The sequence below is a fragment of the Ascaphus truei genome, chromosome 3, assembly GCF_040206685.1.
Source record: "Ascaphus truei isolate aAscTru1 chromosome 3, aAscTru1.hap1, whole genome shotgun sequence".
NCBI classification, from domain to species: domain Eukaryota; kingdom Metazoa; phylum Chordata; class Amphibia; order Anura; family Ascaphidae; genus Ascaphus; species Ascaphus truei.
The window spans coordinates 397,877,857-397,893,900 of record NC_134485.1 but is presented as its reverse complement, the minus strand read 5'-3'; the positions used below and the strand labels follow the sequence as shown (position 1 = coordinate 397,893,900).

The 16,044-nt window shown below is 51.5% G+C and overlaps 1 protein-coding gene across 6 annotated transcripts in view; it reads left to right on the top strand.

The window, feature by feature from the left end:
• Positions 1 to 7,644, top strand: part of DEUP1 (deuterosome assembly protein 1) — a 71,203-nt gene extending 63,559 nt beyond the window's left edge. For 3 of the 6 annotated variants that reach the window (XM_075592522.1, XM_075592521.1, XM_075592524.1), the window contains exon 13: positions 7,304 to 7,644. In XM_075592522.1, coding sequence (XP_075448637.1) covers positions 7,304 to 7,501 — 198 coding nt within the window. In that variant the 3' untranslated portion in view covers positions 7,502 to 7,644. The remainder of the gene's footprint in view (positions 1 to 7,303) is intronic. The other 3 variants (XM_075592523.1, XM_075592519.1, XM_075592520.1) reach the window with 1 other exon arrangement.
• The last annotated feature ends 8,400 nt before the right edge of the window (positions 7,645 to 16,044 follow it).

The window sequence follows — 16,044 nt, the reverse complement described above, 5'->3', positions numbered from 1 at the left end:
ACTTGCCTTTTTTACTGGATTAATTTCACTGCACCCCCATTCTGCATTGCAGCTGTAGGATGGTATTACATAAAAGGGGAAATACCTGGATTGTTCCTTGGCCAAAAATAAAATGGGCTTGTTCGGTTAATATTAATAAGTACCATAGATGCATGAAGAAGATACAATTCTCTCTATTATAAAGTAAAAAAAAAAATGATAGATCGAATACAAAGTTAAAACAAAGCATTACATTAACAATCGCGTAGGGAATTCTGTTTAACAGTTTCAGACATTTAAATGTGTTTGAATTCACAATACCACATAAGATTTCTACTCTGAGAATGTTTAAGAACATTAAAATATATATATATATATATACACACAGTGGTCGACAAACCTATACATTTGCACACCCCGGGCGAGTGGATTTAACATCGTGGCGAGCTCCTTTTGGCCCAGACATCACACGTTTGGTACTAGGTGGCGAGTAGATTTTTTTTGTTGGGCCAGTAGATTTTTTGGTGATTTGTCGACCACTGTATATATATATATATACTTGTACTATAATGTGTTTTGCTATAAGTGTAACACTGTTTCCCCCCCCCCCCCACCCCCTCTCTGGAAGATGACTACTGGTTACTGCTGTTGTGTGCGTCATTCCTGTGAGGGTCCAGGAGAGCTGAGTGGTCCGTGATGGTGTGGGGAATAGGGCAGGCTTTTGATGATCTTGATGTTCAACTCAGGGTGTCAGCGCCTCCAGCTTCAGTGGGCTCCAGTATTCCCAGAGACAGTCCAACCAAAGCAGACTTATTTCACAACCCTGCCCAATAGACTGTAGATTCAGGCAGGGGTATATGAAAAGGGATGCTTTATTTGGCAGTCACTGCAGATAGTATACAGCGGATGCAGATTGATGACAGAGGGTCCCAGACCTCTGGATGGTGCTGGGCTCTCTGTTATAGAAAAAAGAAGAATTGCGCTATACAGTATTAACCAATTGTTTAGGGATACACATATACCACCGTTGGTAAAGAATTTGTCTAAACTCTCCCTGCAGCTGGCCCAGACTGTCAACCAGAGAGAAAAGTCACAATTGAATAGCAAAAAATGACCTATAGCGCACAGGAGAGAAGAAAACGTAGAGGGGGGAGACGGACGGACGTAGAGGGGGAGACGGACGGACGTAGAGGGGGAGACGGACGGACGTAGAGGGGGAGACGGACGGACGTAGAGGGGGAGACGGACGGACGTAGAGGGGGAGACGGACGGACGTAGAGGGGGAGACGGACGGACGTAGAGGGGGAGATGGACGGACGTAGAGGGGGAGACGGACGGACGTAGAGGGGGAGACGGACGGACGTAGAGGGGGAGACGGACGGACGTAGAGGGAGACGGACGGACGGAGAGGGAGACGGACGGACGGAGAGGGGGAGACGGACGGACGGAGAGGGGGAGACGGACGGACGGAGAGGGGGAGACGGACGGACGGAGAGGGGGAGACGGACGGACGGAGAGGGGGAGACGGGCGGACGGAGAGGGGGAGACGGGCGGACGGAGAGGGGGAGACGGGCGGACGGAGAGGGGGAGACGGACGGACGGAGAGGGGGAGACTGACGGACGGAGAGGGGGGGACGGACGGACGGAGAGGGGGGGACGGAGAGAGGGGGGGACGGAGAGAGGGAGAGGGGGGACGGAGAGGGGGAGAGGGGGACAGAGAGAGGGAGAGGGGGGGACGGAGAGAGGGAGGGGGGGACAGAGAGAGGGAGGGGGGGACGGAGAGAGGGAGGGGGGGACGGAGAGAGGGAGGGGGGGACGGAGAGAGGGAGGGGGGGACGGAGAGAGGGAGGGGGGGGACGGAGAGAGGGAGGGGGGGGACGGAGAGAGGGAGGGGGGGGACGGAGAGAGGGAGGGGGGGGACGGAGAGAGGGAGGGGGGGGACGGAGAGAGGGAGGGGGGGACGGAGAGAGGGAGGGGGGGCGGACGGAGAGAGGGAGGGGGGGCGGACGGAGAGAGGGAGGGGGGGCGGACGGAGAGAGGGAGGGGGGGCGGACGGAGAGAGGGAGACGGACGGAGAGAGGGAGACGGACGGAGAGAGGGAGACGGACGGAGAGAGGGAGACGGACGGAGAGAGGGAGACGGACGGAGAGAGAGAGGGAGACGGACGGAGAGAGAGAGGGAGACGGACGGAGAGAGAGAGGGAGACGGACGGAGAGAGAGAGGGAGACGGACGGAGAGAGAGAGGGAGACGGACGGAGAGAGAGAGGGAGACGGACGGAGAGAGAGAGGGAGACGGACGGAGAGAGAGAGGGAGACGGACGGAGAGAGAGAGGGAGACGGACGGAGAGAGAGAGGGAGACGGACGGAGAGAGAGAGGGAGACGGACGGAGAGGGAGAGGGAGACGGACGGAGAGGGGGAGACGAACGGAGAGGGGGAGACGGACGGAGAGGGAGAGGGGGAGACGAACGGAGAGGGGGAGACGGACGGAGAGGGGGAGACGGACGGAGAGGGGGAGACGGACGGAGAGGGGGAGAGGGAGAGAGACGGACGGAGAGGGAGAGAGACGGACGGAGAGGGAGAGAGACGGACGGAGAGGGAGAGAGACGGACGGAGAGGGAGAGAGACGGACGGAGAGGGAGAGAGACGGACGGAGAGAGAGGGAGACGGACGGAGAGAGAGAGGGGGGGGACGGACGGACGGAGAGAGGGAGACGGACGGACGGAGAGAGAGAGGGATACGGACGGAGAGAGGGAGACGGACGGACGGAGAGAGAGAGGCGGACAGAGAGAGAGGGAGACGGACGGAGAGAGAGAGAGAGAGACGGACGGAGAGAGAGAGAGAGGGATACGGACGGAGAGAGGGAGACGGACGGAGAGAGAGAGGGAGACGGACGGACGGAGAGGGAGACGGACGGACGGAGAGAGGGAGCTCTCAAGTACAAAACAATTTATTATACTAAAAACAGCAAGGATATATCTGCGACGAGGCAGCCCACTCTGGTTCTCTCCTGCAAGAGATACTCTCACCACCTCCTGAACTGACGTCCTGCGTCCTTTCCTCGTGATGTCACAGTCCACAGATAGTCTGTATACCGCTGGCAGGCACTCCGCTGTTAGAGGAGGCGACCTGCGTCTCTCTCCGCCGGTGTCCACGCATACACTGGTACATCCGGTTACGTGATTGTCATCCACGCGTCTCGCGAGATCTCCTCAGAAGGTAGCAGGAAGGCTACAGGAAAGCTCCAGCAGTGACAACTCAGTCTGTCACAGCTTCACCTTGCTCTCCACCCTACTAGTTTCGCCGTCGGCTTCGTCAGGGGCATGTGTCTTGAGGCCCCTGATCTCTTGGCTCAGTCAGCCCAGGAGGGACTGACTGGCCTGGCTCACTCCCAGCCGAAAGGAGCAGAACACACAATAATTTAGCACTTCCTCTCTGAGTCTCCAGAAGGGGAGGGCACAAGGTCTGTACCGTGATTGGCTGTACACAGACCCTGAGTCACCACCACTTCTGTCACTCAGAGAGTCAGCATGAGTGGGGTCAGTGCCCACAGGATAGCCTGTCACAGCCTGTAGCTACTAAGGGCTTACATGACGGGTAGAGAGGCAGTCTAGGCCAGCCATGCTACATAAGGGTTTAGTGATTGAGTGTTTGATCTAAAACAACAATAGTATGCAGCAGGGAGATTCATTTCCTTCCAACGATCCTACTAATTGTGATCCCAATCATTGCTGCTGGTAGAAATACACAAGTTTGAGATAAAATCCATCCAGCATGTAGTTCAGGTCTGCTCAACAGGAGCCACAGTGGTCATGGAAAGTTAAAAACGTGTAAGTGATGTACAATTGCAATTTACACCAAACATTTGAAGCTGGGGTACTCCTTAATTGTTGCCTTTTTACCATTTCTGGAACCATTTTATTTCAAAGCATTCAGCATCTAAAATAAAGGTTCTGCATCACTTTGTACCATCATGGAATCATACACAAACAGATCGCTAGTAAAATGCAGCCAGTTTTAAAACTCCGCTATCTTAAGCACATCAAATCCCCGATTGCTGCCCCCCCCCCTTTTTTTTTTAAGGAATGAAAATCAGGGGAACCGCTGAGCTCAACTGTTATTTTTTAGCACTTCTGCACCCCAAAAATACTTACCAATGAAGTTACTGGTTTTTAAATCTCCCTATAGGGGAAACAAAATGGCCACCAAATTGTGTGGATCTTGTAGGCCAACAGAGGCTGCAACATCATCCTCACACATTCTCTTTCTTTCCATGCTTCTCCTCCTGGCTTCTAGGGATATTTCCCAATCCTGGTCCCTGTCTTATTTCTACATGCTCTCGTCCTTGCCTCCCACATGCAATTTCTACTCCCTCTGGTATCAACCGCTCCAACCTTATACCCATCCCCTGTCACCCTCCCTCCTCTCTCCCTTTCTCCTGTGCCCTTTGGAATGCTCGCTTCCTTTCTAACAAGTTCCTCTCCTGCATTACTTTTTTTTTTTCCTCTCACTCTCTGCTCCTCTTTGCTATAACTGAGATTGACTCACTCAGTCTGACTCGGCTCTGGAAGCTGCCCTCTCTTATGGTGGCCTTTCTTTCTTCACACACCGCGCCCTGATGGCAGGGGTGGAGGTGTTGGGCTCCTGCTCTCCTATCGCTTCTGCTACCGTACCCTTCCTATTCCTCCCTCCCTTGCTGTTCCCTCCCTTGAGGCTCTCACAGTCCAGATTTTCCCTCCTCTCCCTGTCCATGTGGTGGTCATCTATCGCCCACCTACCTCTACTCATCCCCCTTCTGCCTTTCTCTCTCAATTTTAATCCTGGCTCTCTTTCTTTCTCTCCTCAGACTCCCCTGTTCTGCTCCTTGGGGACTTCAACTGCCATATTGATGACCCCTCTCCCTTTGGCCTCCCGCTTTCTCTCTCTAACCTCTTCTTTTGGCCTCCAACAGTGGACTGCAGCCAGCACCCACAAGAATGGCCACTACCTAGACCTGGTTTTCACTTAACTTTTCTCTCTGATTTCTCCATTTCCCCCGTCCTCTCTCTGACCATCATCTCATCTAATTTTCTCTCTCGCTTCTCTCCTTCTCCACCTCCATCTACCCCTCATTTCTGCAGAGACCTGCGCTCTATGAACCTACCAGCTTTTGTTTCCACTTTACGCTCCTCCCTCTCCTCTCTCAGCCCTGCTCCAGACACTGACAACCTGGTCAAGAACTACAACTTTGCCCTATCCTCCTCTCTTAATCTACATGCCCCACTTTCTCTCTGTTGGTCTTGCCCTTCTAACCCCAGACCTTGGCTAAATTCCCACATGCGCATGCTGCGTTCTTGCACTCGTTCCTCTGAACACCTCTGGAGGAAACCTCACACTCTTGCAGACTTCGTTCACTACAAATTTATGCTATCCTGTTTCAACTCTGCCCTCTCCCAGGCTAAACAAACCTACTTTTCTTTCTAATCGGCATACACAAGTCTAACCACGGAAACTCTTCTCTATCTGACTCCCTACTCAGACCACCCTCAGCCGCCTCTTCTTACTCCTACATCTCACCTCAGGACTTTGCTGACTATTTCAAGGAAAAGGTGGAATCCATACGTCAGGACATCCCCTCGTTTTCCTGCTCCCATCCTACACCTCTTCCTAACTCTCCTCCTGCATTCCTTGACTCTTTTTCCGCTGTCACAGAGCAGGATGTGTCACTGTTGATCGCCTCTTCTCCCTCTACCACTTGCCCTCTTGATCCCATTCCCTCCCATCTCCTAAAACCTCTTGCTCATACTATAATCCCTATGCTCACACACATTTGTAACTCCTCCCTCTACTCTGGTACCCTTCCCTCCTCCTTCAAACATGCAACAGTCATACCATTACTCAAAAACAGAGAGCTTGACCCTATCTGTCTTTCTAATTATAGGCCTGTCTCCCTCCTGCCTTTTGCCTCTAAACTCCTTGAACGTCTTGTATTCTCTCGCTTGCTCCATTTTCTCCATATTCTCTCCAAGGCCCTCTACAATCTGGCTTCCGCACTGCTCACTCCACTGAAACAGCCCTCACTAAATTGAAAATAAATCATCTTCTTTCTATTGAGAGTGCTGCGGTCGTCCTATTTTTACATATATATTATATAGATACATACATACACACTTGTGTAGGTATGGGTTGATTTTTAGATTGTTTTTAAATGAATTGCCAGTCTATGAAGACAATGTAATGAATCTATTTCTCAAGGCTCTTATTATATTAATATATAATAATGGTAATAAAGTAACCATGGCAAAAATGACCTTTTGTAATCAACTCAACGTTCACTGAAAAAGGGAGATTTGCGAGAGATCTTCAAATATAATAAATAAAAAGGAGACGAGAGAAAGTATGTTTTAGGGAAATAGAGATGTTACAACACTGGTTTATACAAATAAGGCTGAGGAGACATGTTAGTAAGGATCTCTATGTAAAGGGGATGTGTACTATACTATATGCATGGGGCAAAGTTACACACGGAAGTTAGAGAGGTGAATACCTTAAGCAAATTCACAGATGCTTTAGATCAGGGGTGCGCAAAGTTTTGACCCTGCGCCCCCCTGCCTGCTTACCTCCAGGCTCGCGCCCCTGCTCAGATCGAGCATCAAATGACGCTGCAGGGGTCACGTGACCCCCGCGGCGTCATTTGACGCTGGATTACCATGGTGACGTGTCGCTGAAGACCAGATGAGAGAAGCTGCAGAGACCTTGTGCGGTCCCCTGCCATTTAATTTAAATGCCTTGGGGAGAGTGTGGGACCTCTGTATCCTCCGTGGAAAATCTCCTGCCCCCCCTGGGTGGCGCGCACCCATGCTTTAGATCTATTTTTCTACCAGGGTTCCTAGGATCCCTGGGTTAACCAGGCATACTTTAAAGGATTCCCTGCCATTTTCAGGTCATTTGCAAATGTACAAAATACAGAAGAAATTACAATGCATCTAATCTCAGACGCGCTATTAGAGAGGGCTGGGGTTCCGCAGAATGTATCTGATCTCAGACTCACTATTAGAGAGGGCTGGGGTTCCGCAGAATGTCACAATATAATTACTGAGTTCCTTAACCAAAACAAGGTTGAAGACCACTGCTTTAGAGAGACACAAGGGATCCGTGAAGAGGTGAAAATAATCATCTACACAGTGTGTTTAAAATATACCAGTAATGGTTGTTTTACCACTTTCTGTGACTTTCCATGACACTGGACTTCAATGAGTTATGACAGGGTTAAACCCTTGATGGTAGTATTTACCACACATTTTTATTGTGGCACTTCTTATACCTGTGTCTTGCTTTTTTTTTCAGTCTTTCATGTCGGCAGCAGAGAAATTTCTTCACGAAGAAAACAAGCGGACAACAGATTTTGTGAAGATCTTGAATTCCCATATTGATGAAATGCAAAAACATTCAGAAAAAACCCTGGCCAAATATAACAATCGCGATCACAATAGCCATACTGTATATGAATCCTCAATCTCATTACTTCAGCAAAATCTTAATTGAACAAATCGGTTACAATGTGTTATTACTGAAAACCACGAAAATGCTCATTTAATTTATAACTTCCTTTCTTTTGTAAGCAGCTAAATATGTATTTGGCTGGAATAAATTTATATCACCAAAGGACAAATTGGCTGTGTTAAGTATATAGTTGTGAGGTCTATTCTACGCATAATTTGTAAGATTATCAACTATTGCATACCTAAAAAATTCTACCTGGAAAAAAGCTGTATTATCAGGTCAAGAATATGCACTAGGGAGAACAAACTCCTCAATATAATAGTCATGGATAACGGGGTATGTATAATAGGGATGAAAATAGTGATAACCTGTATATCAACAGCTACGGAGAAATTAAACGAATTTTTAAATATTGAAATTACCGACCTGCCCAGCAAGCATGTGACTTGGGCTGCGTCCCACGCGCCACTAACCACGCTCATACTTGAGTGGTGATGTCACCAACTCTCCAAGCATGAGCGTACAGCTGTCCGTCAACTTTTTCGGTGAGCGCTGGGGCGTGGCCAAACAGTGACTGGCGCTGATTGGCTGAGGAGGTCATGTGACCCCTCAGCGTCTCGGCAAGTGCCTGTGAGCGTGGATGCTGCGTTACCCTCCCATGCTGGCCAAGGTCCCAGGTTTGAAAAGTAGTTGTAGAGAGCGTCTGCCCGCTCATATCATGCACCACTTCCCCTTTTCTTCAGCTGTATGATAGCCAGTAGGTCCCGTGTGCGTCCCTTCCAATCGCATTGAAGTATCAAAAAACAGGGAGAGGATCGGTGGTAGGCGAACATCCCCTGACTATAAGGAAAAAGGAACTCGCCAGGTGTTTGAAAAAATTAAAAACGTACTTTATTGGATCATATATTAAAAGCAAGACAATCAAAAAAAAGGGGAAAGCATTCTCCCACGCTTTTCGCATTGATAGGCACTTTCTCAATGAGTAACGAAAGTTGGGAATGGTCTACCTCTTAAACCCTCCCCACATGATTGAACAACATACAATTAAGACAGCTGAATAAAATCAGGTAAGTTATTAAATGTAAAACAAGTCCTGAATGGTATCAATAAATGTTGGAAAACACAATGACAAACATTTAAAAAAATCTCCATTATTTCCAAAGGCAAACCCATGACCATTTCATAAAGTGTAACAATGTGTATCATGGGGTACTATGTTGCCACATGAATGTACACCTCAATGTTAGTTTATAATAACCATCATGAACTATTATAAATATTATTTAGAAATATATAACTCTGCAGTTTTTTTTTGTAAATATATATTTTTTTTCCCATTCAATATGTGCATCAATACAATATGCACACTGACAGGTGATTAGCTAAGCTGCAGATCGATCCGTTCTCCTGTAATTGATCGCTTGCTCAGGGTTATTTAATTCAGTTCTTGCACAGCATTGTGGGCAATGCAGTCCTGGGCAGTTACTAGATTCAATTGGTGCACTGCTAGAGAGTGGGCGGGGCTCAAGAGCCAGAGCCTATCGGAAGGGGAAGGGGAAGGGGCTGTCACTTTGGAAATGCTTCCTACATTAGAAACATTAAAAATGTCTTTAAAACATTTTTTTTTTAATGCTACAAGTATTTTCTCATAGTACAGAACTGACTCATTTAAAAAATAAAAATAAAAAAACACATGTAGGATATTGCTAACATAAACCCCGTGTTGAGAAGCAACATACATTTCACTGCACTTCACAACCTACATTCGAGGATAGACATGATTAGTAATTAGCATGGGACAGATTGCCTTGATTGAAGGTGCCGAAATTGAAAATAGATCCTGGTCAGACCACGTATTAGTATCCTTAACACTTTCTGGTCTAAAACACAGACCTTCAGGCTATTTATGGAGAATGAGAATGACCAATTTTTAGGTATACCTGAAATGGGAACAGCTACACAAAGCAGTAGCAGACTACTTTGCACTAAATTCAACAGAACAAATATCACCATGTGTCCTCTGATCAGCATAGAAGATGGTGGTTAGGGGAGTCCTGATAAGTGTAGCGTTATAAGGGAAGAAAAAGAAAGCGTAATCTATACAGTGGCTCAATTCTAAATTAAGAGATAAAGAAAAATCCCACTCGGCTAACTCAGACACACAAAAAGCAGCTAGATAGGATCAGAATAGAATTAAGAAACTGGCTAATTGAGAGAACTGAAAAAGCAATGTGCTGGATGCGTCAACTGTACTATGGCAAGGGCAACATGGCCGATCGCCTCTTAGCAACCAAGTTTAGAAACAAGATTAACAGCCACAATATTTATGCAATCAAAAGAACCTCAGGATCTTTAACTCATAACCCCTTAGAAATAAGTAGCGAGTTTAGGGAATACTACCAAGAACTTTATCATTTAATTTGAAAGACCTAACAGGAGACGACCCAAATGGTTTAGACCAGATAAATATTTAGATAAGGCATTAATACTGACCTTTAACGCAGAATCAGCCAAAACTTTGGGTACTTTCTTCGTAGATTATAGGTTTTTTCAAACTATTAAATCACTCCAGTCCTCGAAATCACTAGGCCATATGGGTATACTAACATTTATTATAAAGTGTGCTCCCACATTAAGCCCATATTTACTGAAACTGTTTAACAAACTACTTAAAGGTAAACTCCCACCACAGGAAATGTTAAAGGCTTCAATAACGTTGATGCCGAAAGAAGTGAAAGATCCTAACCTAAGACCAAGCTATAAACATATTTAATTCATAAAATGATGACGTTCAAGTTCTTTGCGAAAATACTTGACACTAGGTTAAATGCATTCTCACTTATGCATCCGATCAGGTTTTGTATCGGAAAGACAAGCAGCAGAAAACATTTGGAGGATAACAAATATTATACACTAGCTGATAGACCCGGCGTTGCCCGGAATGTGAATGGATAAAATAAAAAATAATGTTGTTTGTAATAAAAAGTATATGAATGAAATAGAATGAAAAGAAAGATTAATATATAAAATTTGTAAAAATATTTTATTGTCGTTGATGAAGAATAAAAACTGGTATATACATTTGTAATAAACATATGTAAGAGTCCATGTGATAATAATTGGTATAGTAATAAATGATTGTTGTTATGAAATGCAAGGGTGTGGGTGGGGGTGTGCTAAGAGAAAGGGTGGGTGGGGGTGTGGGAAGAGGAAGGGTGGGTGGGTGGGGGTGTGGAAGAGAAGGGTGGTGGGTGGGGGTGTGGGAAGAGGAAGGGTGGGTGGGTGGGGGTGTGGGAGAGGAAGGGTGGGTGGGTGGGGGTGTGGGAAGAGGAAGGGTTGGTGGGTGGGGGTGTGGAAGAGGAAAGGCCTGTGGTGGTGGTGGGTGTGGAAGAGGAAGGGTGGGTGGGTGAGGGGTGTGGAAGAAGGAGGGTGGTGGGTGGGGTTTCCGGACCATATGAAGGTGAGTGTGCCGAGAAGGTGGTGGGTGGTGGTGTGGAAGGGAAGGGTGGGTGGTGGTGTGGGAAGAGTCAGGGGTGTGTGAAGAGTAAGGCTTGTGAAGAGCAAGGGTAGGTGGGTGGGGGTGTAGTGAAGAGCACCGGTAGGTTGGTGGGGTTGTGTGAAGAGCAAGGGTTGAGGTGGGTGGGGGTGTGTGAACGAGTAAAGGTGGGTGGGTGTGAAGAGTAAGGCTGGGTGGGTGGGGGGGTGTGAAGAGCAAGGGTGGGTGGGTGGGGGTTGTGTGAAGAGCAAGGGTGGGTGGGTGGGGGGTGTGTGAAAGAGCAAGGGTGGGTGGGTGGGGTGTGTGAAGAGTAAAGGTGGTGTGTGTGGGGATGTCGGGAAGAGTAAGGGTGGGTGGGTGGGGGTGTGTGAAGAGGAAGGGTGGTTGGGTGGGGGTGTGGAACATAAATGAAGGGTGGGTGTGTGGGAAGAGGAAGGGTGGGTGGGTGTGTGGAAGAGGAAGGGTGGGTGGGTGTGTGGGAAGAGGAAGGGTGGGTGGGTGGGGTGTGGGAAGAGGAAGGGTGGGTGGGTGGGGGTGTGGGAAGAGGAAGGGTGGTTGGGTGGGGGTGTGGAAGAGGAAGGGTGGGTGGGTGGGGGTGTGGAAGAGGAAGGGTGGGTGGGTGGGGGTGTGGGAAGAGGAAGGGTGGGTGGGTGGGGGTGTGGGAAGAGGAAGGGTGGGTGGGTGGGGGTGTGGGAAGAGGAAGGGTGGGTGGGTGGGGGTGTGGGAACATAAATGAAGGGTGGGTGGGTGGGAAGAGGAAGGGTGGGTGGGTGGTGGTGTGGGAAGAGGAAGGGTGGGGGGGTGATGGTGTGGGAAGAGTAAGGGTGGGTGTGAAGAGTAAGGCTGGGTGGGTGGGGGGGTGTGAAGAGCAAGGGTGGGTGGGTGGGGCGGTGTGTGAAGAGCAAGGGTGGGTGGGTGGGTGGGGGGGTGTGAAGAGCAAGGGTGGGTGGGGTGGGGGTGTGTGAAGAGTAAAGGTGGGTGGGTGTGAAGAGTAAGGCTGGGTGGGTGGGGGGTGTGAAGAGCAAGGGTGGGTGGGTGGGGTGTGTGAAGAGCAAGGGTGGGTGGGTGGGGGGGTGTGAGAAGAGCAAGGGTGGGTGGGTGGGGGTGTGTGAAGAGTAAAGGTGGGTGTGTGGGGGATGTGGGAAGAGTAAGGGTGGGGGTGTGTGAAGAGGAAGGGTGGTTGGGGTGGGGTGTGGGGAACATAAATGAAGGGTGGGTGTGTGGGAAGAGGAAGGGTGGGTGGGTGTGTGGGAAGAGGAAGGGTGGGTGGGTGTGTGGGAAGAGGAAGGGTGGGTGGGAAGAGGAAAGGGTGGGTGGGTGTGTGGGAAGAGGAAGGGTGGGTGGGAAGAGGAAGGGTGGTGGGGCGTGTGTGGGAAGAGGAAGGCTGTGGGAAGAGGAAAGGGTGGCGTGGATGTGTGGAAGAGGAAGGGTGGGTGGGTGTGTGGAAGAGGAAGGGTGGGTGGGTGTGTGGAAGAGGAAGGGTGTGTGGGAAGAGGAAGGGTGGGTGGGTGTGTGGGAAGAGGAAGGGTGTGTGGGAAGAGGAAGGGTGGGTGGGTGTGTGGGAAGAGGAAGGGTGTGTGGGAAGAGAAGGGTGGGTGTGTGGGAAGAGGAAGGGTGTGTGGGAAGAGGAAGGGCTGGGTGGGTGGGTGGGTGTGGGGAAGAGGAAGGTTGGGTGTGTGGGAAGAGGAAGGGTGGGTGGGTGGTGTGTGGGAAGAGGAAGGGTGGGTGGGTGTGTGGGAAGAGGAAGGGTGGGTGGGTGGTGTGTTGGAAGGAGGAAGGGTAGGGTGGGTGTGTGGGAAGAGGAAGGGTGGGTGTGTGGAAGAGGAAGGGTGGGTGGGTGGGTTGTGGGAAGAGTAAGGGTGGGTGGGTGGGGTTGTGGAAGAGGAAGGGTGGGTGGGTGGGGTTGTGGAAGAGGAAGGGTGGGTGGGGTTGTGGGAAGAGGAAGGGTGGGTGGGGTTGTGGGAAGAGGAAGGTGGGTGGGGTGTGTGGGAAGAGGAAGGGTGGGTGGGGTGTGTGGGAAGAGGAAGGGTGGGTGGGTGTGTGGGAAGAGGAGGGCTGGGTGGGGTGTGTGGAAGAGGAAGGGTGGGTGGGTGGGGTGTGTGGGAAGAGGAAGGGTGGGTGGGTGGGGAGTGTGTGGGAAGAGGAAGGGTGGGTGGGTGGGGTGTGCTGGGAAGAGAAGGGTGGGTGGGTGGGAGTGTGTGGGAAGAGGAAGGCGTGGGTGGGTGGGGGTGTGTGGGAAGAGGAAGGGTGGGTGGTGGGGTGTGTGGAAGAGGAAGGGTGGGTGGGTGGGGGTGTGTGGGAAGAGGAAGGTGGGTGGGTGGGGGTGAGTGGGAAGAGGAAGGGTGGGTGGGTGGGGGTGTGAGGGAGAGGAAGGGTGGGTGGGTGGGGGTGTGTGGGAAGAGGAAGGGTGGGTGGGTGGGGTGTGTGGGAAGAGCAAGGGTGGTGGTGGGGTGTGTGGAGGAAGGGTGGGTGGGTGGGGGTGTGTGGGAAGAGGAAGGCTGGGTGGGTGGGGGTGTGGGAAGAGAGGGTGGTGGGTGGGGAGTGTAGGGAAGAGGAAGGGTGGGTGGGTGGAGGGTGTGTGGAAGAGGAAGGGTGGGTGAGGTGGGGGTGTGTGGGAAGAGGAAGGGTGGGTGGGTGGGGGTGTGTGGGACGAGGAAGGGTGGGTGGGTGGGGGTGTGTGGGAAGAGGAAGGGTGGGTGGGTGGGGTGTGTGGGAAGAGGAAGGGTGGGTGGGTGGGGGTGTGTGGGAAGAGGAAGGGTGGGAGGGTGGGGGTGTGTGGGAAGAGGAAGGGTGGTGGGTGGGGGTGTGTGGGAAGAGGAAGGTGGGTGGGTGGGGTGTGTGGGAAGAGGAAGGGTGGTGGGTGGGGGTGTGTGGGAAGAGGAAGGGTGGGTGGGTGGGGGTGTGTGGGAAGAGGAAGGGTGGGTGGTGGGGTGTGTGGGAAGAGGAAGGGTGGGTGGGTGGGGGTGTGTGGAAGAGGAAGGGTGGGTGGGTGGGGGTGTGTGGAAGAGGAAGGGTGGGTGGGTGGGGGTGTGTGGGAAGAGGAAGGGTGGGTGGGTGGGGTGTGTGGGAAGAGGAAGGGTGGGTGGGTGGGGGTGTGTGGGAAGAGGAAGGGTGGGTGGGTGGGGTGTGTGGGAAGAGGAAGGGTGGGTGGGTGGGGGTGTGTGGGAAGAGGAAGGGTGGGTGGGTGGGGTGTGTGGAAGAGGAAGGGTGGGTGGGTGGGGGTGTGTGGAAGAGGAAGGGTGGGTGGGTGGGGGTGTGGGAGAGGAAGGTGGGTGGTGGGGGGGGTGTGGAAGAGAGGGTGGGTGGGGGTGTGTGGGAAGCGGAAGGGTGGGTCGGGGGTGTGTGGGAAGAGGAAGGAGTGGGTGGGGGTGTGTGGGAAGAGGAAGGGTGGGTGGGGGTGTGTGGGAAGAGGAAGGGTGGGTGGGGGTGTGTGGGAAGAGGAAGGGTGGGTGGGTGGGGGTGTGTGGGAAGAGGAAGGCGTGGGTGGGTGGGGGTGTGTGGGAAGAGAAGGGTGGGTGGGTGGGGGTGTGTGGGAAGAGAAAGGGTGGGTGGGTGGGCGGCTGTGTGGGAAGAGGAAGGGTGGGTGGGTGGGGGTGTGTGGGAAGAGGAAGGGTGGGTGGAGGTGGGGGTGTGTGGGAAGAGGAAGGGTGGGTGGGTGGGGGTGTGTGGGAAGAGAGGGTGGGTGGGTGGGGGCTGTGTGGGAAAGAGGAAGGGTGGGATGGGTGGGGGCTGTGTGGAAGAGGAAGGGTGGGTGGGTGGGGGTGTGTGGGAAGAGGAAGGGTGGGTGGGTGGGGGTGTGTGGGAAGAGGAAGGGTGGGGTGTGAGGAAGAGGAAGGGTGGGGGGGGGGTGGGAAGAGAAGGGTGGGGGGGGGTGGGAAGAGGAAGGGTGGGGCGGGGTGGAAAGAGGAAGGGTGGGGGGGGTGGAAGAGGAAGGGTGGGGGGGGTGGAAAGAGGAAGGGTGGGGTGTGGGGGTGTGGGAAGAGGAAGTGAGGGTCGGGTGTTGTGAAATAGCAGTAAAGAAGAGTAAATATGATGTATTATTATTAAAAGTAGTTAAAAAGAGCATTAATAAGAAAAAACACTGTCTGTCACAAATCAAACATAATATTTTAAAATAAAAGTTTGCGAGCGTAGAGCATCCAGAGATTGGCGTTCGGAGGGCATTGTTAGATGTCAAATGTTTGTACAAATGTTTGTTAATAAAGTTAAAAATGTTGTCAGAAAAAAAAAAAAATCTATTTTGAAATGAGTTGTTGGTGAAAGTGGTGTGTGCGGAGCGCATCCAGAGTGTGGGGGTTGTGTGTGAGTGTGGGGGTGTGAGTGACACTGAGTGTGTGTGAGTGTGAGTGTGGGGGGTGAGTGACACTGAGTGTGTGTGGGGTGACAGTGTGTGTGTGACAGTGGGTGTGTGTACAGTGTTCAGTGACACTGAGTGTGAGGGGGTGACTGTGTGTACAGGTTGTGTGTGAGTGTGGGGGGTTGTGTGTGAGTGTGGGGGGTGAGTGACACTGAGTGAGTGTGAGTGTGAGGGGGTGACTGTGTGTACAGGGTTGTGTGTGAGTGTGGGGGGTGAGAGTGTGGGGGTTGTGTGTGAGTGTGGGGGTGAGAGTGTGGGGGGTTGTGTGTGAGTGGTGGGTTGTGTGTGAGTGTGGGGGGTGAGAGTGTGGGGGGTTGTGTGTGAGTGTGGGGGGTGAGAGTGTGACATGTCAACTTACCAAGGAGTCGTCAGAGGTTCTGGCCGTGTGGTGTGACTGCAAGTGTGTGAGAGTGAAGGAGGTGATGTCACAGTGGGGCGTACCTCTTGGACCAATGAGATTCACCGGGCGTACCTCTTGGGCAATGACAGTCACGGACCAATGAGATTCACCGCAGATAGCACTAACCTCACTAACCATTCGATTTTATATATTAAGATAACTGCAATAGAACCCAGACACCCACAATAATCCTAAGGCTGGATGCCGAGAAGGTCTTTGATAGAGTGAATTGGGCATTATGTTTCAAATCCTCCATTAATATGGAATAGGCCCCCGGTTTACAGCAGGCATAATAGTGCTCTATTCATCTCCGACAGCCATGGTAAAAACCT